This window comes from Pseudophryne corroboree, assembly GCF_028390025.1.
Source record: "Pseudophryne corroboree isolate aPseCor3 chromosome 3 unlocalized genomic scaffold, aPseCor3.hap2 SUPER_3_unloc_30, whole genome shotgun sequence".
Lineage (NCBI taxonomy): Eukaryota > Metazoa > Chordata > Amphibia > Anura > Myobatrachidae > Pseudophryne > Pseudophryne corroboree.
In genome coordinates, this window is record NW_026967520.1 from 825,929 (window position 1) to 852,978 (window position 27,050).

Below are 27,050 nucleotides of genomic sequence, written 5' to 3' on the forward strand. Positions count from 1 at the left end.
AATGAAGGAGGCATTGAACATTTCTGACACTACAAGTACCACAAAGAAGGGTATTATGTGGGGTGTGAAAAAACTACCAATAGTTTTTCCTGCGTCAGATGAATTAAATGAGGTGTGTGATAAAGCGTGGGTTTCTCCCGACAAAAAACTGCTAATTTCTAATAAATTATTAGCATTATATCCTTTCCCGCCAGAGGTTAGGGCGCGTTGGGAAACACCCCCTAGGGTAGATAAGGCGCTCACACGTTTATCTAAACAAGTAGCGTTACCGTCTCCTGATACGGCCACCCTCAAAGAACCAGCTGATAGAAGGCTGGAAAATATCCTAAAAAGTATATACACACATACTGGTGTTATACTGCGACCAGCAATCGCCTCAGCCTGGATGTGCAGTGCTGGAGTCGCATGGTCGGATTCCCTGACTGAAAATATTGATACCCTGGATAGGGACAATATTTTGTTAACTATAGAGCATTTGAAGGATGCATTGCTATATATGCGTGATGCACAGAGGGATATTTGCACCCTGGCATCAAGAGTAAGTGCTATGTCCATTTCTGCCAGAAGAGCGTTATGGACGCGACAGTGGTCAGGGGATGCGGATTCCAAACGACATATGGAAGTATTGCCGTATAAAGGGGAGGAGTTATTTGGGGCTGGTCTATCGGACCTGGTGGCCACGGCAACGGCTGGAAAGTCCACCTTTTTACCCCAGGTCACTTCACATCAGCAGAAAAAGACACCGTCTTTTCAAACTCAGTCCTTTCGTTCCCATAAGTACAAGCGAGCAAAAGGCCACTCCTTTCTGCCTCGGGGCAGAGGAAGAGGAAAAAGACTGCACCATGCAGCCGCTTCCCAGGAGCAGAAGCCCTCCCCTGCTTCTGCCAAGTCTTCAGCATGACGCTGGGGCTTTACAAGCAGACTCAGACATGGTGGGGGCCCGTCTCAAGAATTTCAACGCGCAGTGGGCTCACTCGCAAGTGGACCCCTGGATTCTACAGGTAGTATCGCAGGGGTACAAACTGGAATTCGAGGCATTTCCCCCTCGCCGGTTCCTGAAGTCTGCTTTACCAAAGCCTCCCTCCGACAGGGAGGCAGTTTTGGAAGCCATTCACAAGCTGTATTCCCAGCAGGTGATAATCAAGGTACCCCTCCTACAACAGGGAAAGGGGTATTATTCCACGCTGTTTGTGGTACCGAAGCCGGACGGCTCGGTGAGACCAATTTTAAATCTGAAATCCTTGAACACTTACATAAAAAAGTTCAAATTCAAGATGGAGTCACTCAGAGCGGTGATAGCGAACCTGGAAGAAGGGGACTATATGGTGTCTCTGGACATCAAAGATGCTTATCTCCACGTCCCAATCTACCCTTCTCACCAAGGGTACCTCAGGTTTGTAGTACAAGACTGTCATTATCAGTTTCAGACGCTGCCGTTTGGATTGTCCACGGCACCGCAGGTCTTTACCAAGGTAATGGCCGAAATGATGATTCTTCTTCGAAGAAAAGGCATCTTAATTATCCCTTACTTGGACGATCTCCTGATAAGGGCAAGGTCCAGGGAACAGTTAGAAGTCGGAGTGGCACTATCTCAGGTAGTGTTACGTCAGCACGGGTGGATACTAAATATTCCAAAATCGCAGCTGATTCCAACGACACGTCTACTGTTCCTAGGAATGATTCTGGACACAGTCCAGAAGAAGGTCTTTCTCCCGGAGGAGAAGGCCAAGGAGTTATCCGAGCTAGTCAGGAACCTCCTAGAACCTGGCCAGGTGTCAGTGCATCAGTGCACGAGGGTCCTGGGAAAAATGGTGGCTTCTTACGAAGCGATTCCATTCGGAAGATTCCATGCAAGAACGTTTCAGTGGGATCTACTGGACAAATGGTCCGGATCGCATCTTCAGATGCATCAGCGGATAACCCTGTCGCCAAAGACAAGGGTGTCTCTTCTGTGGTGGCTGCAGAGTGCTCATCTACTAGAGGGCCGCAGATTTGGCATTCAGGATTGGATCCTGGTGACCACGGATGCCATCCTGAGAGGCTGGGGAGCAGTCACACAGGGAAGAAATTTCCAGGGCTTGTGGTCAAGCATGGAAACATCTCTTCATATAAACATTCTGGAACTAAGGGCCATTTACAATGCCCTAAGTCAAGCAAAACCCCTGCTTCAGGGTCAGGTGGTATTGATCCAATCGGACAACATCACGTCAGTCGCCCACGTAAACAGACAGGGCGGCACGAGAAGCAGGAGGGCAATGGCAGAAGCTGCAAGGATTCTTCGCTGGGCGGAAAATCATGTGATAGCACTGTCAGCAGTGTTCATTCCGGGAGTGGACAACTGGGAAGCAGACTTCCTCAGCAGACACGACCTTCACCCGGGAGAGTGGGGACTTCACCCAGAAGTCTTCCACCTGATTGTAAACCGTTGGGAAAAACCAAAGGTGGACATGATGGCGTCCCGTCTAAACAAAAAACTGGACAAATATTGCGCCAGGTCAAGGGACCCTCAGGCAATAGCGGTGGACGCTCTGGTAACGCCGTGGGTGTACCAGTCAGTGTATGCGTTCCCTCCTCTGCCTCTCATACCAAAAGTACTGAGAATCATAAGAAGGAGAGGAGTAAGAACTATACTCGTGGCTCCGGATTGGCCAAGAAGGACTTGGTACCCGGAACTTCAAGAGATGCTCACGGACGAACCGTGGCCTCTACCTCTAAGAAAGGACCTGCTACAGCAGGGGCCTTGTCTGTTCCAAGACTTACCGCGGCTGCGTTTGACGGCATGGCGGTTGAACGCCGGATCCTGAAGGAAAAAGGCATTCCAGATGAAGTCATCCCTACCCTGGTCAAAGCCAGGAAGGACGTAACCGCAAAACATTATCACCGCATTTGGCGAAAATATGTTGCGTGGTGTGAGGCCAAGAAGGCCCCTACAGAGGAATTTCAACTGGGTCGTTTCCTCCATTTCCTGCAAACAGGACTGTCTATGGGCCTAAAATTAGGGTCCATTAAGGTTCAAATTTCGGCCCTGTCGATTTTCTTCCAGAAAGAACTTGCTTCAGTGCCTGAAGTTCAGACATTTGTAAAAGGGGTGCTGCATATACAGCCTCCTTTTGTGCCTCCAGTGGCACCTTGGGATCTCAATGTTGTTTTGAGTTTCCTAAAGTCACATTGGTTTGAACCACTCTCCACTGTGGACTTAAAATATCTCACATGCAAGGTGACGATGCTGTTAGCTTTGGCTTCAGCCAGGCGTGTGTCAGAATTGGCGGCTTTATCATATAAAAGCCCTTACTTAATTTTTCATTCTGACAGGGCAGAATTGAGGGCTCGTCCTCAATTTCTACCAAAGGTGGTTTCTGCATTTCACATGAACCAACCTATTGTGGTACCTGCGGCTACTAGGGACTTAGAGGACTCTAAGTTGCTTGACGTTGTCAGGGCCTTGAAAATATATGTTTCCAGGACGGCTGGAGTCAGAAAAACTGACTCGCTGTTTATCCTGTATGCACCCAACAAGCTGGGTGCTCCTGCGTCTAAGCAGACGATTGCTCGTTGGATTTGTTGTACAATTCAACTTGCACATTCTGTGGCAGGCCTGCCACAGCCAAAATCGGTAAAAGCCCATTCCACAAGGAAAGTGGGCTCATCTTGGGCGGCTGCCCGAGGGGTCTCGGCTTTACAACTTTGCCGAGCAGCTACTTGGTCAGGGGCAAACACGTTTGCAAAATTCTACAAATTTGATACCCTGGCTGAGGAGGACCTGGAGTTCTCTCATTCGGTGCTGCAGAGTCATCCGCACTCTCCCGCCCGTTTGGGAGCTTTGGTATAATCCCCATGGTCCTTACGGAGTCCCAGCATCCACTAGGACGTCAGAGAAAATAAGATTTTACTTACCGATAAATCTATTTCTCGTAGTCCGTAGTGGATGCTGGGCGCCCATCCCAAGTGCGGATTGTCTGCAATACTTGTATATAGTTATTGTTACAAAAATTCGGGTTATTATTGTTGTGAGCCATCTTTTCAGAGGCTCCCTTGCGTTTTATCATACTGTTAACTGGGTTCAGATCACGAGTTGTACGGTGTGATTGGTGTGGCTGGTATGAGTCTTACCCGGGATTCAATATCCTTCCTTATTATGTACGCTCGTCCGGGCACAGTATCCTAACTGAGGCCTGGAGGAGGGTCATAGGGGGAGGAGCCAGTGCACACCACCTGATCCTAAAGCTTTTATTATTGTGCCCTGTCTCCTGCGGAGCCGCTATTCCCCATGGTCCTTACAGAGTCCCAGCATCCACTACGGACTACGAGAAATAGATTTATCGGTAAGTAAAATCTTATTATTTGTATTGTTTAATCTATTACTGAAATCAACAATTATTAGTCTTCTTTTATTAATGGTTTACATAGGGTGACGCCCAATTAAATAATATTAAAGTCAAAGATATAGAGGTAGAAGAAGAGACGTATGTGACTGATATAAAGGTAGAAGATACAGAGGGAGAAGAAGTGACGTATGTGACTGATATAAAGGCAGAAGATATAGAGGGAGAAGAAGAGACGTATGTGACTGATATAAAGGCAGAAGATATAGAGGGAGAAAAAGAGACGTATGTGACTGATATAAAGGCAGAAGATATAGAGGGAGAAGAAGAGACTGATATAAAGGCAGAAGATATAGAGGGAGAAGAAGAGACGTATGTGACTGATATAAAGACAGAAGATATAGATGGAGAAAAAGAGACGTATGTGACTGATATAAAGGCAGAAGATATACAGGGAGAAGAAGAGACGTATGTGACTGATATAAAGGCAGAAGATATAGAGGGAGAAGAAGAGACGTATGTGACTGATATAAAGGCAGAAGATATAGAGGGAGAAGAAGAGACGTATGTGACTGATATAAAGGCAGAAGATATAGAGGGAGAAGAAGAGACGTATGTGACTGATATAAAGACAGAAGATACATTGGGAGAAAAAGAGACGTATGTGACTGATATAAAGGCAGAAGATATAGAGGGAGAAGAAGAGACGTATGTGACTGATATAAAGGCAGAAGATATAGAGGAAGAAGAAGAGACGTATGTGACTGATATAAAGGCAGAAGATATAGAGGGAGAAGAAGAGACGTATGTGAGGGGTGATCAGCAGTGTAAAGAGGAGGAGATCCCTACAGATATCAGCACATGTGAGTAATAAACACTTATTATAGATTAGAGTCACATATTCTCCTTGCTCAGTCACTACAACTACACCCTCCTCTGTCAGTACAACTTTGGGAACTGACCAGTCTCCTCCCCACACTCTCTAGTGTATCTCATCAGAAGCCATCAGCCCCTATTATACTCCTGCTCTCCTCCTCACATCATGTCACTGTGTGTTACCAGCCCAGAGATCTGACCAGTCTCCTCCCCACACTCTCTGGTGTATCTCATACATCAGGAGCCATCAGCCCCTATTATACTCCTGCTCTCCCCCTCACATCATGTCACTGTGTGTTACCAGCCCAGCGATCTGACCAGTCTCCTCCCCACACTCTCTGGTGTATCTCGTACATCAGGAGCCATCAGCCCCTATTATACTCCTGCTCTCCTTCTCACATCATGCCACTGTGTGTTACCAGCCCAGAGATCTGACCAGTCTTTTCCCCACACTCTCTGGTGTATCTCGTACATCAGGAGCCATCAGCCCCTATTATACTCCTGCTCTCCTTCTCACATCATGTCACTGTGTGTTACCAGCCCAGAGATCTGACCAGTCTCCTCCCCACACTCTTTGGTGTATCTCATACATCAGGAGCCATTAGCCTCTATTATACTCCTGCTCTCCCCCTCATATCATGTCACTGTGTGTTACCAGCCTAGAAATCTAACCAGTCTCCTCCCCACACTCTCTGGTGTGTCTCATACATAGCACAGGAAATAAAGAAAAAAAGATTTGTTTTATACCCATAACAAGAGCAAATAAATCTGGCCCAAAAATAGATGTAACTTAGTCCCAGTTGGCACATGTTACAGTAGGAAACAAACTCTGAGTGTCTGTAACAGTCTTACTCCTTTAGCATATTACATCAAAACAGACGACAACTCCTCCGGGATTGTTTTAGGTAAAGTGTCATGAAGGATTGTCCCACTTTCTCTAACATTCTTGGGGATTCTGGGATGGTCTTAGTACCATGGGGTATAGATCGGGTCTATTGGTGCCTGGACCTTTAAGAAATCATTAGTGTGGGCTGGCTCCTCCCCTCTATGCCCCTCCTACCTGACTACATTTAGAAAAATGTGCCCAAGGAGCCGGGTGCATTCTCTGGAGCTCCAGAGAGTTTTCTTCAGAATGTATTTTAGTCTGATGTTTTCAAGAAGGACGGGTTGGCACCAGTCTGCCTGAGTCGTGAGGCTTAGGGGGGACCAGTACCAACCTCTTGAAGGGTTAATGGTCCAGATCCCCGCTGACAGGACATAGCTCCTGAGGGGGGTTGTTTCGCTCACCCACAGCGGTGTGCGCTCTTCCTCACAGCATGCCGCCACCCCTAATTGAGTGGTGAATACTAAACCGGTTCAGATGGCAGCATTAGGGCAGCGGGCACAAAGCTTAAGTGCTGCTGTTGTCCCTCCCTGAAAGCCCACACTGGCACTGACGCTGAAAAGGGGTTTTAACCCCATTTTCTTTGCAAATATTACCTTGCCAATATAAACTATTCCGGGAACACTGCACGTCATTAAGGGGGCGTGGCTTCCTGGAGAGCGGGACCAGTGGCTCAGTGCGCTATTTCCTACCCAAGGTACAAGGGTGTTTGTGGTAGGGTGGAGCGATATACTGTATGTGTATATAATAATCTAGGTCCCTTATCTGAGGTTCCTAGTTACTGCCCGGCAAAGCACTGCTTTGGCTGTAGAGGCAAGGTGTGCTGGTTTCTCCCTCTCTCTCATTCCTAGCAGGCTCTCTGGGTTACTTTGTTATGTAACCTGTTCCTGTGTGTGTGTGTGTGTGTGTGTGTGTGTGTGTGTGTGTGTGTGTGTGTGTGTGTGTGTATTATGCTGTACAGTATGTCAGGTAAGAAGGTCATATGCCAGTCCTGCAGCACAAGGTTTTCCCCGTCCCCTGGGGGATCTTTGTTGTGTGCACCGTGCAGCCCTCCTTCACAAGGAAGCAGCACTCAGGAGCCAGCGTGGCTGGACTCATTAAAAGGAATGATTACAGACATCTCATCTGTACTGGATACTGCCAGGCAGGAGAGGAAGGATTTTAAAAGAAGTCTATGGCTGATTTTATGATTAAAAATTCAGACCGCAGACCATCCTCTCAGCCCCCTATACTTATTTCCCAAAAAGGTACATTACCCCAAGTTCTCCAGTCTGTCTGTCTGTCTGTGATGTCGAGATGCCAGATCTGGAAGAGGGGGAGGTGAATGTAAATATGGGGGACACTAATGTCTCAGGGAGTGGAAGCTCTTATCTACTCTATTTGAGATGTCCTGAATATCCCTGATAAGGAGACAGACACAGTATTATTATTATTATTACATTTTATTTATAAGGCGCCACAAGTGTTTTGCAGTGCCGTACAAATGACAGTACAGGGAGACAGAACTTAGCATTACAGTAAATAAATAACAGAAACAGAGTACAGGTAACAAAGAGCACCACAATTCTCATACATAATACAGCTGAGATGTAAGTAGCGAGTGAGTAATCATTGTACTACTTGGGGCTGGCGGCCATAGATAGAGAGGAGCCTTTACCAGTAGGAGAAAAAGCAGGTAAAGATGGTCGCTGAGTGAAATGTGTCGAGAAGAGGGCTTAGACAACAAGAGGAAATAGGGCCCTGCTCTGAATAGCTAACAATCTAGTGGGGAGGGGAGACAGACAGATGACATGAGGTGCAAGCAAACGGGAAGAAGCCTGATGGCAGTATGCAAGCAAAGCAAAGATGTTCAAGGCGTGGGGCAGGGGGATGGAGGAGTAGCCTAAGGACTAGGTTATGTATCGGAGGGGTACTCTTTGATAAATAGGTGGATTTTCAGTGCCCGTTTGAAGCTTTGCAAGGTCGGGGAGAGTCTAATGGAGCGGGGTAGTGCGTTCCACTGAAGGGGTGCAGCACATGCAAAATCCTGATCTCATGCATGGGAAGCAGTGACCAAGGCAGAGGAGAGGCGACGGTCATTGGCTGACCGTAGTGGGTGGGAGGGAGTATGAGAGGAGGTTGAAGATGTAGGGAGCAGTGGAATTAGAGATGGCCTTGTATGTGAGGATGAGGAGTGTGAAGAGGTTCTGTAGGGGAATGGGAGGCAGTATAGATTTTGTCGAAGGGGAGTGGCAGATGTGGAGCGGAGGGAGAGGAAGATGAGCTTAGCTGTGGAGTTGAGGACAGATTGGAGGGGAACAAGATGGGAGCAAGCGAGGCCAGTGAGAAGAACATTGGAGTAGTCGAGTCGTGAGATGACCAGTGAGTGGATGATAAGTCTAGTTGCACTCTGGGAGAGAAATGGCCTGATGCGAATGTTGCACATCTGGAACCGACAGGATTGCGCCAGAGCTTGTATGTGGGGTGCAAGGAGAGGTAGGAGTCAAGAGTGACACCCAGGCAGCAGAGCTAGGGAACGGGGGAGATGATTGTGTTGTCAACAGTGATAGAGATATTTGTAGGGGGTGTTGCTCTGGCTAGGGGAAAGATAATGCGTTCAGTTTTGTCCATGTTGAGCTTCAGAGAGCGCTCAGACATACAGGAGAAGATGGCAGAGAGGCAGCTGGAGACCTGAGAGAGAACAGAGGGGGACAGATCAGGAGATGAGAGGTAGAGTTGTGTGTCATCAGCATAGAGGTGGTATTGAAGGCCAAATGATTTAATGAGTGCACCCAGGGAAGCGGTGTACAGGGTGAATAGAAGGGGGCCTAGGACAGAACCCTGAGGGACACCAACAGGAAGGATAGAAGGGTGTGAATTTGTTCCGGAGGCAGACACAGAGAAGGAGAGGTTAGTGAGGTAAGAGGTAAACCAGTCAAGGACGGTGCTAGAGAGGCCAATGTTTTGGAGTGTGCGGAGGAGGAGAGGGTGATCCACAGTGTCAAAGGCAGCAGATAGGTCCAGAAGGATAAGCAGAGAGAAGTGACCCCTGGATTTGGCCGAAAGCAGGTGATTGGTGACTTTCACCAGGGCAGTCTCGGTGGAGTGGGCGAAAGCCAGATTGTAGTGGATCAAGGATGGATTTGTCAGAGAGGTAGCTTGTGAGATGGCTGTAGACCAGTCGTTCAAGTAGTTTGGAGGTAAATGGGAGAAGAGAGATGGGGAGGTAGCTAGTGAGTGATGAAGGGTCGAGGTTGGTTTTTTTGAGAATAGGGGACACCAGAGCATGTTTGAATGGTGAGGGAAAGATGCCGGTAGAGAGCAATAGGTTAAAGAGGTGAGCAAGGTGGGAGCAGGCAGTGGGGGGGAGGGAGCAGAGATAACGAGAAGGGAGTGGGTCCAAGGGGCAGGTTGAGGGGGGATAAGATGAGGGAATGTACTTCCTTGTCTGAGGTGGGACAGAAGCAGGACGGGGAGGGATGATGGGGGCAGCAGAGGGGTGACGGGAGTAGATGTCATTTTGGATAGCCACAATTATGGAGATGAAGAAGGAGGCAAAGTCAGTGGCAGTGAGGAAGGAGGGGAGGAGGAGGGGGGCGAAGGAGAGTGTTGAAAGTTTCAAAGAGTCGGTGTGGACTGGAGGACTGAGTGTTTGGAAAAAGTATTGTTTGGCGAGAGAAAGAGCAGAGCTGTAGGAGGAGAGAATAAACTTGAAATGGAGGAAGTCCGCCAGAGAGTGAGATCTCCTCCAGGAGCGTTCTGTGGAGCGTGAACATTTTTGTAGGAATCATGTTAATTTGGTGTGCCAGGGTTGGGATTTGGAGTGGCAGAGGGGACAGAGGAGAGGGGGGCCACAGAGTCGAGAGCAGCAGTAAGGGAAGAGTTATAGAAAGAGGCTGCCTGATTGGGACAAGTCATAGTGGAAAGAGGAGAGAGGAAGGTCTCAAGGGAGGACAGGATAGCGGGGTTGAAAGACCCGAGAATGTGTCTGGTGATGATGGGTCTGGATGTGGAGAGTAGGGGGAAGATGAGAGGGTAAAAGAAAGTAGATGGTGGTCAGAGAGAGGGAAGGAAGAGTTTGAGAAATCCGAGAGGTCACATCGGTGGGTGAAGACAAGGTCGAGGGAGTGGCGGAGATTGTGAGTAGGGTTGTAGTACCATTGAGAAAGTCCAAAAGTAGTGGAAATGGCAAGAAGATCAGTGGAAGCTGCATTAGTGATGTCGATAGGGATGTTAAAGTCACCAAGGATGATAGAGGGGAGGTCGGAGGAGAGGAAGTGGGGAAGCCAGGCAGCAAAGTTGTCAAGGAAAGGTGAACAGCAGCCAGGAAGGCGGTAGATCACTGCCACATGGAGGTGAATGTGGTAGAAGAGGCGGATAGTGTGGACCTCGAAGGTGGAGAAGGTGAGGGAGGGCTCAGGTGGGATGACACGAAAAGGTGCAGTTTGGGGAGAGAAGGATGCCCACGCCTCCACCCTGGCGGACATCGGGTGAAGGAGAGGCCTCCGTAGGAGAGGGCAGCAGGGGAGGTGGTGTCAGAGGAGGAGAGCCAGGTTTCAGTGATGGCGAGAAGGTTAAAAGAGTGGGAGATGAAGAGGTCGTGGATAGTTGGCAGCTTGTTGCAGATTGATCTAGCATTCCAGAGTGCACAGGAGAAGGGAGGGGACAGGGGAGATGGGGATGAGGTTGACTGGGTTCTGAATGCGTGTGGGCGGTTTGGAAATTGTGGGGTGACCTAGCAGTGAGGATTGGTATGGGACAGGATCGAGGAGCCATAATTCCACTACAGTAGTGTTGTTCAGAGGAATAATATAGAATGAAGTGGGTGTAATATAAAATGGACAATGAGAAGGGTGATGTAGTAAAAGCAGAGACAGTGAAAAACTTTTTTGGGTAAATAATGGAAGGAGCAGAAAGGCTGAGATTGTTACACAGTGATTGTAGAGAGTATAAATGAGGAGCATAAAGCAATGTGTGAGAGCAGTATGGCTGTTACTTAATCAGACAGGGAGGTCAGTGTCCAGGCTGTGCGGGCTGCAGGTGTTGGTGGTACTGGATTAGGTTACTCTCTGTAGGATGTTAATTGCAGGTGGGGAAGATAGTCTGCTGTCCTTCTGTTCCTCTCCTGTTTATCTCCGAGTATCTCCAAAGGTCATATCTTCATACTTAACACTAACACACTATGCAGCTAGGATACTTTGCAGCCAAATATGTACTGATTGGGGCGTGGCTTGGCTGGCAACTGGAAGAGACGTGCAGTACATCAGCTCTCCCCAAACGGCGCAAATAAGGCCTCCTAACCCCCTACTCCCATACTCCTAACCAGCCAAAAGAAGCCCTAGAGATCTCCCCTACCCTGCTGCCAGCATCTGGGGAGCCCGCGGAGTCGGGGAGTGCTTTTAAGCGCTCCTGCGGATTGCGGCCTACCTCCCCAGACGGAAGCCTGGAGTGGAGCGGATACCGGACGGCACCCACCCGCCACATACGGGCCTCCCGCCAGGACCTAGCTGCCTTCCCTGCACCCATCAGGACCCGCGGCGAGACGAGGACACGGACTACTTTGCGACGGTGAGTCCGCTCCATAGCCGGAGCCCGCCATGTGACCGCTACGCCAACCGCCCTTACTAAGCCGCTGGCTGATTGCCTCCCGCCCGAGGCTCCAGGACGTAGCTGCTTCCCCCGCCCGGACCGCTTGGCCGTCACAGAAGGAGGACACACTGCCTCCCCACCTTGCAAGCCGCACTCCCAGACGCCCGACCTTGAAGGGTCCCGGCTGGGATTAGCTGGCCAGTCTGACGCGGTGCCCCCCGCACGAGAGCACACTCCCCTCCCATAACCAAGCTCCCATTTAAAATCAAAGGGACTTCATTAACCTCCTGCTCCTGGAGTTGAATATTACAGGGCTGAAGGAGACCACCACCACCCTCCTGCGGGCCACGGCCTGGTTCCCCTCCAGAATCCGGGGACTCCATTTTTCCACAATACCCGGCAGCCTCACCAAGGCACAGGCTCCACAGTATAGCTCATGCCAATGGCTCCCTCTAGTGGTTACTCTGGGGTAATTTACAGAAGAAATATATCCCTGCTGGCACAAGAAATATTAAATGAACACATCTCAATTACTCAGAGCCTATAATGCTATAAGAAATGCTCCTACACCGGCTGCCGTGGCCATTGATGCCGTAATTTGCTGTTGAAGCCAACCCACGGGGAGCCATGCAGCTGAAGATACTTTCATGCTAAATATGTAATTATATCTCACCTCATCAACTTGATTCAGGGGAAATTAAGCTTATTGCTGCCGACTGAGTGATGTCCAGGAACAAGAAATCCTCTCAGAAGACAGGCAAACCGACTCCTCGAGGGAACATGTCACAATCCGCAATGAGGCCCTTCCTACAACCTACTTCACCCGCTCCAACTGACAACCCCCCTGCTACATCCTCTCCCACTAGCCCCTCACCCGTCTCCCCCGAGTGCAGATATGTCGCGTGCTTCCTCCTCGGGTGGCAAGGATCTGCAAGACATATTAGCTTATATGAAGACCCTACCCACTAAACAAGATCTACAAGACACAGTGAGGCGTGAGCTGGCTGCCATGAGACAGGATATTTCACACATATCTGACCGAGTATCAAGCCTAGAAGACCACCAAACTTCCTCTGATACAACTCTGAAATCATTGACGACCGTCATCGAAACTCAATCATCAGAGATCCGCTCCCTACAAATGCGGCTGACAGATTTGGATAACAGAGGGAGAAGAAACAATATCTGCGTGCGAGGCCTACCAGAAGAAGTACCTCCAGCAGGCCTGATCGATGCCCTTACGAAGATCTTTAACGAGATCCTGGGTAACGACCCCAACAATACCATCACCTTCGATAGGGCTCATCGCGCCTTGAAACCAAGAGGCCTCTCCGCGGATAGACCACGTGACGTCATATGTAGATTGCATTATTTCTCCCAAAAAGAGGATATCATGCGCAAAGTGCGCCAACTTGATGGAATAGACTTCAATGGTTCCGTGATACAAATTTACCAAGATTTGTCCTGGCACACATTACAACAACGAAAAGCCCTCAAGCCCCTGACGGAAGAATTCCGCAAACATCAGTTGAAGTACCAGTGGGGCTTCCCCTTTAGCCTCCAGGTCTCCTCATCTGGAAAAACCTACACCCTCAACTCCTACTCGGATCTCCCAGAGTTCTGCACGGGACTCTGCATACCAAAACCTAATCTACGCGACTGTGACTTTCCTATTCCATAGATACCGTCTTTCCTGCCCCTGAACACAGGACCACCTTGGCAGGTGGTGCGGAAAGGTGGAGGAAGAGGCACTAATGGTTCTCTCCCCAACAAGGATCCACCTGTTACCTGACTGATTATCTAGAACCCTATGATTGTCCAAGTTTTCTTGTGGATATTTCTATAGGTCACAAAGTGACACTGTTCTTAGAATACAGCGTGAAATCGCTTCATGCTACTGAAGAACCACTATGTGAACTTCCGCTGTTACAGAGGCTCCGGCCCCACCTCCTCATACGTTTTGGGCCGTTGATTGTTATAACTATTTCTTGTTCCATCACTACGAGATTTCCTACATTTTCACTATTCGAAGATTTCCTCCTGTTGATGAGGTTTAAGGTTTACAGCTTATTGTGAATGCTTAGCTTACATATGTATATTGGTTAATACAATGTTATCTCTCAATATCATTATGCCTTTGGCGGTGGCTCCCTTACCCGCCCCATACCCGCCCCTGGCTGTTTGGCCTCTTGGGTGCCCGATCCCTAGACGGATCGGTTACCCCAAAGCGGGTTTTTTTGAATGTTTTTTGAATGTTATTATATATTTTTATTTTATTTATTTTTTCTTCTCCATGCTCTGTCTCCCTCTTTTTCCTCCCTGCTCCCCTTTCCCCCATTTCACTGACCACTCTGGACTCAACGCATTCTAACATAACACATATCTCATATGACGTCCACCGGAAAAATTAAAGTCTCTTCGATTAACGCGAAGGGTCTCAATGTACCAGAGAAAAGATCATCCCTTTTGAGGTCCCTCTGGGCTGATAGAGTGGATGTTGCAATGGTCCAGAAGACGCATTTCAAAATCTCAGCTAAGAATCCTCCCCTAACCAACTACCGATACCCCCAGGCTTTTTACAATAACAACCCAGACTCTAACTCGAAGGGCGTAGCGATAGTGTTCTCCAAAACCCTCCAGCTGTCAGACATATCAGTCCACAAATTGGTCCCGGGCCGTCTTTTGATGGTGCGGTGTAAAATATGCACCTGTCCATACACATTTATTGCACTTTATGCCCCAAACAAGGATCAGGTCCCATTCTTCCGCACTGCACTCTCCCTAATAGAACCACTCCTTTCAGGAGTAATTGTTCTCGGTGGTGACCTGAACTGGATAATGGATCCAACATTAGATTCATCTTCTAAAGCTCCCCGGACCTCTCAGCGTCAGTACCGACAGGTTAGACGACTGTTTCACGACCTCCAACTGGCCGACTCTTGGCGGGTTCTTCACCCTTCAACTAGAGACTATTCCTTCTACTCCCCTCCACACAATACCTACTCCCGCCTTGATTATTTATTTCTGAGTCACAGACATCTCCCCTTATTAATAGACTCCTCCATCGGCCCGATAACCTGGTCTGACCATGCTCCTGTACACATGACACTCTCGACCCCGCAGACTACCCCAGGTCAATGGACCTGGCGTCTCAACGAGTCACTGCTGCAAGACCAGTACTGCAGGGGTGAAATAGAAAAAGCTCTGGCTGAGTTCTTCACCATAAACGACACCGAAGACGTCTCAAAGATCACCCTATGGGAAGCACATAAATGCACCATACGGGGTAAACTCATACAGTTGGGAACATTTGTGAAAAAGCAGAAGTCAGCACTAATCACTAAATTATTAGACCACCTACACCATCTCGAATCCCAGCACAAATCGACCCTGTCGGAGACTGATTACTTAGCTCTACTAGAAACACGAGCCCAACTAAAGAAAACCCTTACAGATAGTATCCGAAAATGTAATTCTAAATATTACCAGTGGGGCAATAAACTTGGTCGCCTCCTAGCCCAGGCCCTTAAAGCCCAACGCTCCTCCTTGTATATAAACCGTGTAAAAGACCTCGGGAATACCCTCCGATTCAAAACCCCAGAAATTGCGGCAAGCTTTAAACAGTACTACTCCCTTTTATATAATCTAGACGATCGACCGGACGGTACCGCTCCCCCATATGATTTTTTACAGGCAAAAGCATACCTAGAAAAAGTGTCCTACCCCATCCTATCGCCTCTAGATAGAGAAGCATTGGAACTACCCTTCACCCAACAAGAACTGGAGAACGCCCTGGCTATGACCCCGTCTGGTAAGAGCCCAGGACCAGATGGCTTCACCCTCACCTATTATAAACAATTCAAGGACCTCACATCCCCCTATCTTCTCCAGGCCTTTAATTCAATATCCGCAAACACCCATTTTTCTAGCCAATCCTTAGAGGCACATATCTCCGTCTTGCCCAAGCCCGGCAAGGACCCCTCGGTGTGCTCCAGCTATAGACCCATATCTCTCCTAAACGTCGATGTCAAGCTCTTCGCTAAACTAATGGCAAACAGATTGAACGCATTCCTACCTTCCCTAATCCACAGCGACCAGGTGGGGTTTGTCCCGGGCCGCGAGGCCAAGGATAATACCACTAAGGTACTGAGCCTGATTCATATTGCGTCCCGGGGCGGCCCTCCCACAGTGTTGCTATCCACTGATGCTGAAAAGGGTTTTGATAGGGTAGGGTGGGGCTTTATGAGGTCTGTACTGGAGCATATTGGATTGGGTCCTCGGATGCTTGATAGGATAATGAGCCTTTATAGATCCCCCACAGCTCGGGTCCGAGTAAACGGATCTTTGTCCGATCCCTTCCCTATAGGTAATGGGACACGACAAGGCTGCCCACTATCTCCACTACTCTTTGTCCTCTGTATTGAAGCTTTCGCTAGAACTATTAGGGCCAACGATGGCATCACAGGCTTGACGATTGGTGATACGGAGCACAAACTTTCCCTGTTTGCGGATGACCTACTAGCTACAATAACACACCCGATATCCTCACTCCCCCAATTTATGCGAGAGCTCTCCCACTTCGGTTCACTCTCCAACTTTAAAATCAATATGTCCAAATCATGCGCCCTGAACATCTCCTCCTCCCCCGACACCGTAGCTAAACTCAAGCGAACCTTCCCCTTTAATTGGAATGCCTCTCATCTGTCCTACCTAGGAATACAGCTGCCAAATGACCTATCTCACTTATTCACTCTAAACTTTACCCCCCTCCTTCGAACACTTAGGGCTGACTATAGCAGATGGTACCTCAAACCACTCTCTTGGCTGGGGAGGGTGAATGTTGTAAAGATGAATACTCTCCCCAAACTGCTCTACAAACTACAGACTCTCCCCATACAGATCCCAGACTCCTGGTTCAGATCCATCCAACTGTTAATACAACAGTTCATCTGGTCTCGGAGACGACCAAGGATAAGCCGATCCATTATGATCCGCTCTACCCGATGTGGTGGTTTCCAATTGCCGGACATTAGAGGCTACTATCGGGCAATAATGCTCAATAGGGTCCTGGACTGGACGAGGAGTCGAGAAACAAAGCAATGGGTGGCTATAGAGGGGCTGTACATGCAGCAATTCCCAGAGATCTTTCCCTGGCTCCTCTCCTTACCCAAACACTCCCGTTCCTACGGACCCAGCCTTCTGGCTACTTTCCCACTCCTCAATTTCACTAGCTCAGCACAACACATCGCTACTTCGACACCTGTCTAATGCAGCGAGGGCAGTCATCCCCACACTATGGAGATCACAACTCCCACCCACTAGGAAACTATGGTTTAACAGAATTAATCACTATATGAACATGGAAAACATCCTCTTCGTCTCCAGAGATAAACTCTCGGAGTTCATGATCATTTGGATGCCCTGGATAGAGTATATGTCCTCCAAAGACTATAAGGATTATGTTTATACCGCCAAATGATTTCAATGCATAGTCTACCGAATAGATAGACTGTATTACACCTTCTCCCCAATCCGATAACCTCCCCCCAGTTTGGTCACACCATGTCTTCTCTCCACTACCCCTCTCATTTCTTACCTCTCTCTTTTTTACAGTTTCTTTACAATACCATCTAAGATTGCAAATACATTATAGTATGGATAGATGGCGAAAAGATATCAGATAGAGGTCACGGAAACACCTACTAACACTAATACCTTCATTAATCCCCAGCGACGGGGATGATACGCTACACTACCCTTTAAGGCAATAATGTATTAGACCATCATTTGTGTCCTGATGATTTTCTCCTCTTTTGTTAAAATGTGAAGCAATTCTTATACTGTTATACTGAATAAATAAAAACAGATTATACAAAAAAATATGTACTGATTAAATATAAATGCACACATTGATACAGGCTTGATTGCCAACAGCACCCACCCTCTGAAACCCCACCCACCATGGATGGAGATCGTGTCTGCTGAGGAAGACCACTCCTGTTGATGTAGGACACCACTGTGATGTTGTCCGACTGAACTTGAATGGCTCGATCTTGCAGAAGATGTGCCGCCTGTAGAAGGCCGTTGTATATGGCCCTTAGTTCCAGAATGTTTATTTGAAAGACAGATTCCCGGCTTGACCACTTTCCTTGGAAGTTTTCCCCAGGGTGACTGCTCCCCAACCTTTGAGGCTTGCATCTGTGGTTAGAAGAATCCAATTCTGAATCCTGAACCTGCGGCCCTCGAGCAGGTGAGAAGTTTGCAGCCACCAGAGGAGTGAAATTCTGGCTTTCGGCGACAGGCGTATCCGCTGGTGCATGTGAAGATGCGATCCCGACCACTTGTCCAGGAGATCCAGCTGGAAGAACCATACATAGAATCTTCCGTATTGTAGAGCCTCGTAAGAGGCTACCATCTTCCCCAAAAGGCGAATGCACTGATGAACCAATACCCAGGGAGGTTTTAAGACATCCCTGACAATTGACTGGATCACCAACGCTTTCCCCACTGGTAGAAAACACCCTCTGCACTACCGTGTCGAGTAACATCCCCAGGACGGGCAGTCTCCTTGTAGGTTCCAAATGTAATTTTGGAAGGTTCAGGATCCACCCATGATCCCAGAGTAGTTGAGGTGAGAGCGCAATACTCTGCAACAGCTTCTCCTTGGAAGATGCCTCTATCAGCAGATCATCCAGATATAGAATTATGGAGGTCATTCCGAGTTGTTCGCTCGCAAGGCGATTTTAGCAGAGTTGCACACACTAAGCCGCCGCCTACTGGAAGTGAATCTTAGCTTCTTAAAATTGCGAACAACGTATTCGCAATATTGCGATTACAAACTTCTTAGCAGTTTCAGAGTAGCTTCAGACTTACTCGGCATCTGCGATCAGTTCAGTGCTTGTCGTTCCTGGTTTGACGTCATAAACACACCCAGCGTTCGCCCAGACACTCCCCCGTTTCTCCAGTCACTCCTGCTTTTTTTCCGGAAACTGTAGCGTTTTTCCCCACACGCCCATAAAACGGCCTGTTTCCGCCCAGTAACACCCATTTCCTGTCAATCACTCTACGATCGCCGGAGCGATGAAAAAGCCGTGAGTACAAATCCTAACTTCATAGCAAATTTACTTGGCGCAGTCGCAGTGCGGACTTTGCGCATGCGCACTAAGCGGAAAATCGCTGCGATGCGATGAAATTTACCGAGCGAACAACTCGGAATGAGGGCCTATGTTTACTCCCTGTTTGCGTAGGAGGAGCATCATCTCTGCCATGACCTTGGTGAACACCCTCGGTACTTTGGAGAGGACAAATGGCAACATCTGGAACTAATAGTGACAGTCCTGTAGTGCAAACCGTAGATAGGCCTGGTGAGGCGGCCAGATCAGAATGTGAAGGTACGCAGCCTTGATATCCAGGGATACTAGGAATTCCCCCTCCTCCAGACCTGAGATCACCGCTCTCAGAGACTCCATCTTGAATTGTTAAACCCTCAAGTAGGGTTTCAACAACTTCAGGTTCAATATAGGCCTTACTTAACCGTCCGGTTTTGGTACCACAAACAGGTTTGAGTAATAACACTTGGTTTTTGGGTGAGGTGGAACTGGAACAATGACATTTGTTCATACCAATTTCTGTATGGCTTCCTGTAGAATAGCACTTTCTGTCAACGAAGCTGGTAAGCTTGATTTGAAGAATTTGTGAGGGGGGAGTTGCTGAAACTCCAGTCTGTACCCCTGGGTAACAATATCTTTTACCCAGGGGTCTAGGCCTGATGACGCCCAGACGTGACTGAAATATCTTAGTCTCGCTCCCACCTGCCTGATCTCCACGCTGGGAGGTCCACCGTCATGCTGAAGATTTGAAGGAAGCAAAACCCGGTTTCTGTTCCTGGGAACCTGTTGGTGCAGGTTTTTTGGATCTTCCCCTGACCTCCTCTAAAGAAGGTGGCAGGGGTTTGGATTTTTTAAAATTTTGCGGTTCGAAAGGAGTGCAGTGTAGGTGTAGGATAAGATTTCCTAACCAGGGCTGCTGCGGAGGGAAGAAATGTTGTCTTACCCGCAGTCACCGTGGATATCCACGCATCCAGTGCATCCCAAAACGGTGCCTGACTTGTGAATGGCAGGTTCTCCACACTTTTCTTGGATTCTGAATCCGCAGTCCATTGGCGTAGCCAGAGTCCTCTGCGTGCCGAGACAGCCATGGGAGTAGCAGGCCAATGTCCTTCATGGCCTCCACCATGAAACCTGCAGAATCCTGTATGTGACTTAAAAATAAGTCAATGTCACTCCTATCCATAGTATCAAAGTCCCCTAATAAGTTGCCTGACCACTTTACTATGGCTTTAGAAATCCACGCACAAGCAATAGTGGGCCTTAAAGCTAGCAGTGTGCAGTGATTTGTGTCACGATCCGGGTATCTGGACGCCATTTCTTACCCATCAGATGCCTCCTAAGGCTGGCTCAGCGCTCCAGGACCGGATCCCATCTGTTATCCTAATGTTCACATTCCTGCATCCTCTCTTGTCTCTCTGAGACGCTGTCACAGTAACGCCATATCACATCTGGCATGGCGTCTCCCGCGGCCTCCGCCGCCGTCCCTGAGCTTCTGCATGCAGAGTGTCAGAGTGGCGATTACGTCAGCCGCGGCCTCCGCTGTGTCCGCGTGGTTGGATGTGCACTTGTTAGCCTGGCGTCTCCTGTCTCCGGTGGCCGGCGCCGCCATTACTGTTTTCATTACCACATGGATTACAAACCAAACTTCCCTCCAAGTGTCTGCATGGGCGCAGCCATCTTGGATTCTGTCAGCTGATCATTTCCTCCAATCTGTTGTCAGTATTGTTAATCTGCATAATTGCCTAGCCAATCCCTTCCTTGCTGCAGGTATAAATACACTGTGCCTGAGCAAGGAAGGCGTCAGTGCTTCGGTTGTCTAACCTAGTTCCAGTTGTCTCTCTCCTGTGATTGTCTTCCAGGTTCCAGCTCCTGTCTCAAGACTTCCACCATAGAGACCCGCACCAGCATTCCACCTGCGGTGTAGCCTGACTTTCCATCCATTTGGATTCATCTGCTTCCAGCTACAGATCTACCTGCTTTCAGCATCCAGCTTCCAGCAGAGGTCAGCTCCTCTTAAAGTGCCGGTACCCTTTTCTGCAGATTATCATTATCACCGGCATTATAATTTCACCGCTCTCAAACTCCAAACTTCAGCTCATATTTCATCGCTCTCAAGTTCATTTATTATTTAACTGGTTCCAGCCAGTATCCACTCCGTGCCAACAACAGTCTGTTTCCAGCCAGTATCCACAGCAGCCGTTTTATCATCAGCAGCCCAGCCTTTCCTGGAACACCAGCTGGTACGATCCTGGGTTCTCTCCATTGCTACAGTCAGGCCTGGTAAGGACTTTCCAACTAGAAGATTATAAGAACTGTCTCACACTACCAGTGCCTGTGGCCCTTGCCACCCTGTAGTACCCAGGAATTGTATTTATCCTCTGTTGACTTTTATGTTTCCTTTACTGCTGCTGTGTTACGGAGTTTGTCATAATAAACATCATTGACTTTTATCCAAGTTGTCGTGGTCACGCCTTCGGGCAGTTATTCTTCATGTTACTTACATGTCCAGGGGTCTGATACAACCTCCCAGGTTCCGGTACATCTCAGCCCCTACAACTGAGGCTGCCTCCCGTCAGCTCAGGCCCTCAGTTGTGACAATTTGAGTGTAGTCTCAATCTTGCGGTCAGCCGGCTCCTTTAAGGCGGTTGAACTAGGGATGGGTAAAACCACCTTTTTAGACAGCCTAGATACAGAAGCGTCCACTATAGGTGGGTTTTCCCACTTCTTCCTATTCTCTTGAGGGAAATGGAAAGCAATGAGAATTCTTTTAGGGATCTGGAATTTTCTCGGGGCTTTCCCAGGATTTTTTAAACCAGGCAGTTTTACTCCTTAGAAGCAGGGAAGGTAAGTGAGGACTTCTTATTTACTGTAAAATAAGATTCCTCTACTTGTTCTGGAACCTTCTCAGAAATATGCAAAACATCCCTAATGGCTTCAATCATTAGCTGCACCCCTTTAGCAAGGAATGCATCCCCCCCCTTCCCCCTGCATATCCCCATCACCGTCCCCTGTATCAGATTCGGTATCAGTGTCAGCTTGCATTATCTGGGCAAGTATACATTTATTGTGGTATGTAGGTGGGTTTTTAGATGAAGTAGTGGGAGCTGAATACTTCAAACCCACTACAGATTGTCTCAAAACCTGCGTCTCTTTCTCAGTATGTGACATCCTTGTTGAAATCTGGGATATCATTCCCCTTAAATAATCCACCCATGCGGAATCGGATTCAGAAGGCTGAGACAGCACATTGCAGTCCTGAGTACATGGAATAGACTCCTCAGGAGAAGATACACACTCTGCAGCACAGGACATAGAGTCCTTAGACATGGTAATGTGGATATACACACTTACACACACACACTTACACACACACACACACACACACAGGAAAATGTCAGACACAGTTTCCCCCAGAGTACCTTCAGAGAGTCACAGAGTATAAGGAGCCAGCCACACAGCGCCCCTGTAGGCAGTTATTATGATAAAAGCCTGACGCTGACTAACTAACCTTAATAGGGAGGGCAGCGCTCCCTGTCAGTGTCCTAGTTCCTATGATCTGCAGGGAGAAAATGGCGCTGGTGAGTGCTGGATCCGCTCTGAGAGGAAGCCCCGCCCCTTGTAATGGCGTGCGGCTTCCCGCAATAATTGTTTATACTGGCCTGAGGATTTTAGTGATAACAGGGGGATTAGCCCCTGTTAGCTGTGTGACCAGTGTAGGGTTTATCCGCACTGGCTCAGGACGCCCCTCAAAACGCCTACACTGTGTGTTGCTGAGCCTTCCTGGAGCACAGCCTGTCAGAGCTGCGCTCCCACCCTTGTGCCGCCATACCCGCCGGCAACCCACTAACCGGGATGCCTGCGCTGCACTCAACACTTTTCTTTCTTCTGGCTTTGTTAGGGGGTGGCGGCCTTGCTTCGGGAGTGAGCAGTTGCCTTGTGGACTTGCGATCAGCACCCTCAGGAGCTCAGTGTCCTGTCAGTGGAGTAGAGAACCATTAACTCTTCAGGAAGTTGGTTCCCACCCCCCTCCCCCCTCCTATGTCCCATGAAGCAGGGAGGCTGTTGCCAGCAGCCTTCCTGTAACCTAACTAACTCTAGAAAATAAAAAACTAAGAAAACTCCTAGGAGCTCCCCTAGCTGTGACCGGCTCCTCCGGGAACATTTTCTAAACTGAGTCTGGAAGGAGGGGCATAGAGGGAGGAGCCAGCCCACACTATTAACCTCTTAAAGTGCCAGTGGCTCTCAAAGGACCGGTCTATACCCCATGGTACTAAATGGACTCCAGCGTCCTCTAGGATTTAAGAGAAAGTAGATTATAACCTAGAAGATGATGATGATGATTACAGTGTATCATATGGTGTATTGCATGTAAAATATCTTGTTCCACACCTACTCTGCTGTAGCAATATACGTTATATAAGTGTGAGTAACACATATACAGGCTTACCAGTGTATGAGCACACATAAAGGAATGCTACCTCACCAATGCTTCCAGGAGTAACGTTAGGAGACATTTCTCTGATCCATCAGCTCATACGCCTGAGGTTATTGTTCATCTAGAATCTCCAATTCATACGATATGTTCCCCATCGATTGTTTTACATTGGTGCTGACATAGGACTTGGCGAGTGACTACATCTCCATTTATACTTCATGGTTAGTTACCAGTACAAGAGAGCGATATATCTAAGTCTTATTATAATATTACATTTGTTATTGTGAGTGTTCTCAGGAGGGTGGACACAATGATAGTCTGATACACAATATTATAAAGCCTTCATTAAAAGTTATGTTTTATTATACACACACATTTACAATTAAGTGTCCCAGAGAGTCGTCTTCTCCTATTGTTTACAAGATTAATATTGTTACAGAAAATGTCACATTTCCATAATGTATTTTATTTCCAGCAGATGGACACACAAGCAGGAATATCTCAGAAGGACATCTAATGTTATCCCCGGATTGTGACATAAAAGATAATGACAGTAGACAGGATTCTCCGGGAGATAACCCCATTACCCCAATTATACATCCAGCTCTATCAGCTGATCCCCCTGATCCTGGGAAATGTTCTCCTGATCACTCTGATATTGGTGCATCTGTTACAGCTCGGACAGTAGATACAGTGTTTCCCTGTTCTATAGATGCCAAATGTTTTTCACAGAACTCAAAGCCTAATAACCCACAGACAGGTAAGGTAGATGAGAGGCCACTGATATGTTCTGAGTGTGGGAAATGTTTTACATACAAATGGCATCTTGTTAGACATCACAGAAGTCATACAGGTGAGAGGCCATTTCTATGTTCTGAGTGTGGGAAATGTTTTACATGCAAATCACATCTTGTTATACATCAGAGAAGTCACACAGGTGAGAAGCCATTTTCTTGCTCTGAGTGCGGGAAATGTTTTACACAAAAATCACAACTTGTTACACATCAACAAAGTCACACAGGTGAGAAGGCATTTCCATGTTCTGAGTGTGAGAAATGGTTTGCACACAAATCAGATCTTGTTAGACATCAGAGAATACACACAGGTGAGAAGCTGTTTTCTTGCTCTGAGTGTGGGAAATGTTTTACACGGAAATCACAACTTGTTAGACATCAGCAAAGTCACACAGGTGAGAAGCCATTTCCATGTTCTGAGTGTGGGAAATGGTTTGCACACAAATCAGATCTTGTTAGACATCAGAGAATACACACAGGTGAGTAGCTGTTTTCTTGCTCTGAGTGTAAGAAATGTTTTACGCAAAAATCACAACTTGTTACACATCAGCAAAGTCACACAGGTGAAAAGGCATTTCCATGTTCTGAGTGTGGGAAATGTTTTACATGCAAATGGCATCTTGTTAGACATCACAGAAGTCACACAGGTGTGAGGCCATTTCTATGTTCTGAGTGTGGGAAATGTTTTACATGCAAATCACATCTTGTTATACATCAGAGAAGTCACACAGGTGAGAAGCCATTTTCTTGCTCTGAGTGCGGGAAATGTTTTACACAAAAATCACAACTTGTTACACGTCAGCAAAGTCACAGGTGAGAAGGCATTTCCATGTTCTGGGTGCGGGAAATGTTTTACAAAGAAATCAGATCTTCTTACACATCAGAGAAGTCAACAAGGAAGTCCCGCACCAGATTTAATGTAATGGTAAAATAAATAGCTGTATATAATACAAATGCAAAGCTGCAGACTGGTGCTACCCACTGATCCAAAAACATGTACAGAAAAGAAAATGAGGAAAAGGGATCAGTTTGTTCAGGTGCACTCATTCCCCCCCAAAAAAAATTTGTTAGTATTACATCCGTGTAATTAACCTTCTTTTATATTTATAGGTTAACACTCAGTTAATAGTATACACCAATACCCATATGGGGCATATCAACTTTATTAGTATCTTATATGAAGTATTATGACCCTTTGTGCAGGCCGTAAGCAGTGAAATATAAGAACAATAAAAGATAGTTAGACGTGAATCAGAAAAAGGACAAAAAAATAAGAAAAAAAAGGTTATTTTTTGTCCCAGTGCCAAATAATAAAGAAAATATTAAAAACAAAACCGTGTGCCGCCTATTCTTTCTTAATTCAATATGTCTTGTATAAGAATTATGTTCCACTCATATGTTGTTTGAAAAATTATATTTGGGATATATACGTGAATTCTCTATGATAGATATAACAATCCCTTGCTGATATTATTAAATAAACCTGTAACCTTGTTCAGTTGGTACTAAAAAGTACTCTTCTTAATGGATTAGTGCATTGCATTATTCAATGAGGACAATAATTCCCAACCTTAATATTGCCACTGTGCTTCTGTTCTGTCAAATGTTACAGTCATTCCTAAGTGATACATATAGTATCTACCAAAGTTATAGTGGATACAATTATTAGTTTACTCGACAAAATGTCTTATTATATTGTAACTGTATCACCATATCATTGGAGGTCTGCAGTCTCCCCAATGTTTAATCCCTGGGAAGATACCAATTCGGCCGTGTATCAAATTTAATACATATAAATGGCAATACCATTCCCAGTTATGATAGAATCATGATGACTTCTTATCATATGCAAAAGATACAATGGTGGTCTCTCCTATGTGCAGTACTTCATATATGTGCAATTGTATGCAGCATTTTTCAGTTGCAGTAAACACCCCTTAGGCTAATGATAATAATGCACGTTAATCATATATAGGCCATTCAGAAAGGGTCAGATCACATCCCCTTAAATAGTCTATTATATATTTTGTCCATTGATAAGGTAGTGTATATATACCCAGCTGGTGTATTTTTCAAATGTATCTTTACTAGTATTATACTTAGCACCACTCACCCTATACAGATTGTGAGGCAATCTGACAGCTGTTATATTGGTATAATAGTATTATAGGACAAATATATATTCCTCTATGGGTTTTTAATGCACTAATAACATGACTGTATCCTATAGGAATAGCATATTGGCAGTATTGGTATATGTTGTACTGTAACTTCACATAACATAAATACAGTCCTGGTCTATGCTGCTACGTGCCACGGACAACCAGCAGATAGTAAGTGTTCTTAGTAGTGCGTGCTGCTAGGATTCTGCACCACCGCACTGCCCGTGGCTGAGACCTCACAGTGCATATAATTTTATCTTTGTAGGCAATTAGATTAGTAGTACATCAATCATAACACTTTCAATGGTATTTGCGGCACAATGCCATAAACATCCGACAGGACAGCAAATGATCTCTACATTGCGTGCTGCTTAGATTCTACAGCACTGCACTGCCCGTGGCTGAAACCTCAATGTGCATATGATTTGTCTTTATAGGCAATTCGGTTAACAGGTATAGTAGTGGACTAATAGTTTCAAGTACATTAATCATGACATTTTCAACAGTATTTGCGGCACACGGCTATCTCCCTATGCGCATTTCACTCTATATTAGAGCTTCGTCAGGGCTCTAGTGTCAGGCGCCCGCCTCATTACCAGTTTATAAAAGGTGGGAGGACCAATGGAAATCTTTAGAGCCTCAATATCCAATCATCTATACGGGCAGGAGATTTTCAAATCTCCGGTCCGTTGCCGCATATCTTAGCGGCTCCGTCCTTAATCAATTATTCACTTGCCTCCCAGTGTAAGCCCGCAGGTGCACTTGATCATCTCACATCCCTATTGTTTCTGTGTCCCTGTACGGAACCCTTCTAATCATATTATAATGTACCTGCTGATGTAATGCTTAGTACCAATTGACAACAATGATTCTTACCACTCCCAGATTAATGTCACTGTGT

General features: G+C 46.9%; 2 protein-coding genes across 2 annotated transcripts in view; one reads left to right on the plus strand and one right to left on the minus strand.

Moving 5' to 3' along the window:
• LOC134984027 (zinc finger protein 850-like) overlaps positions 1–27,050 on the minus strand; it is a 586,502-nt gene that overhangs the window by 291,603 nt on the left and 267,849 nt on the right. The gene's annotated exons all lie outside the window — the stretch shown is intronic.
• LOC134984036 (gastrula zinc finger protein XlCGF71.1-like) lies at positions 17,009–25,113 on the plus strand. The gene is made up of 6 exons (XM_063949681.1): positions 17,009–17,079; positions 19,296–19,321; positions 23,870–24,021; positions 24,223–24,466; positions 24,635–24,800; positions 25,098–25,113. Exons 1-6 carry the CDS (start codon positions 17,009–17,011, stop codon positions 25,111–25,113), a joined length of 675 nt encoding a protein of 224 aa, XP_063805751.1.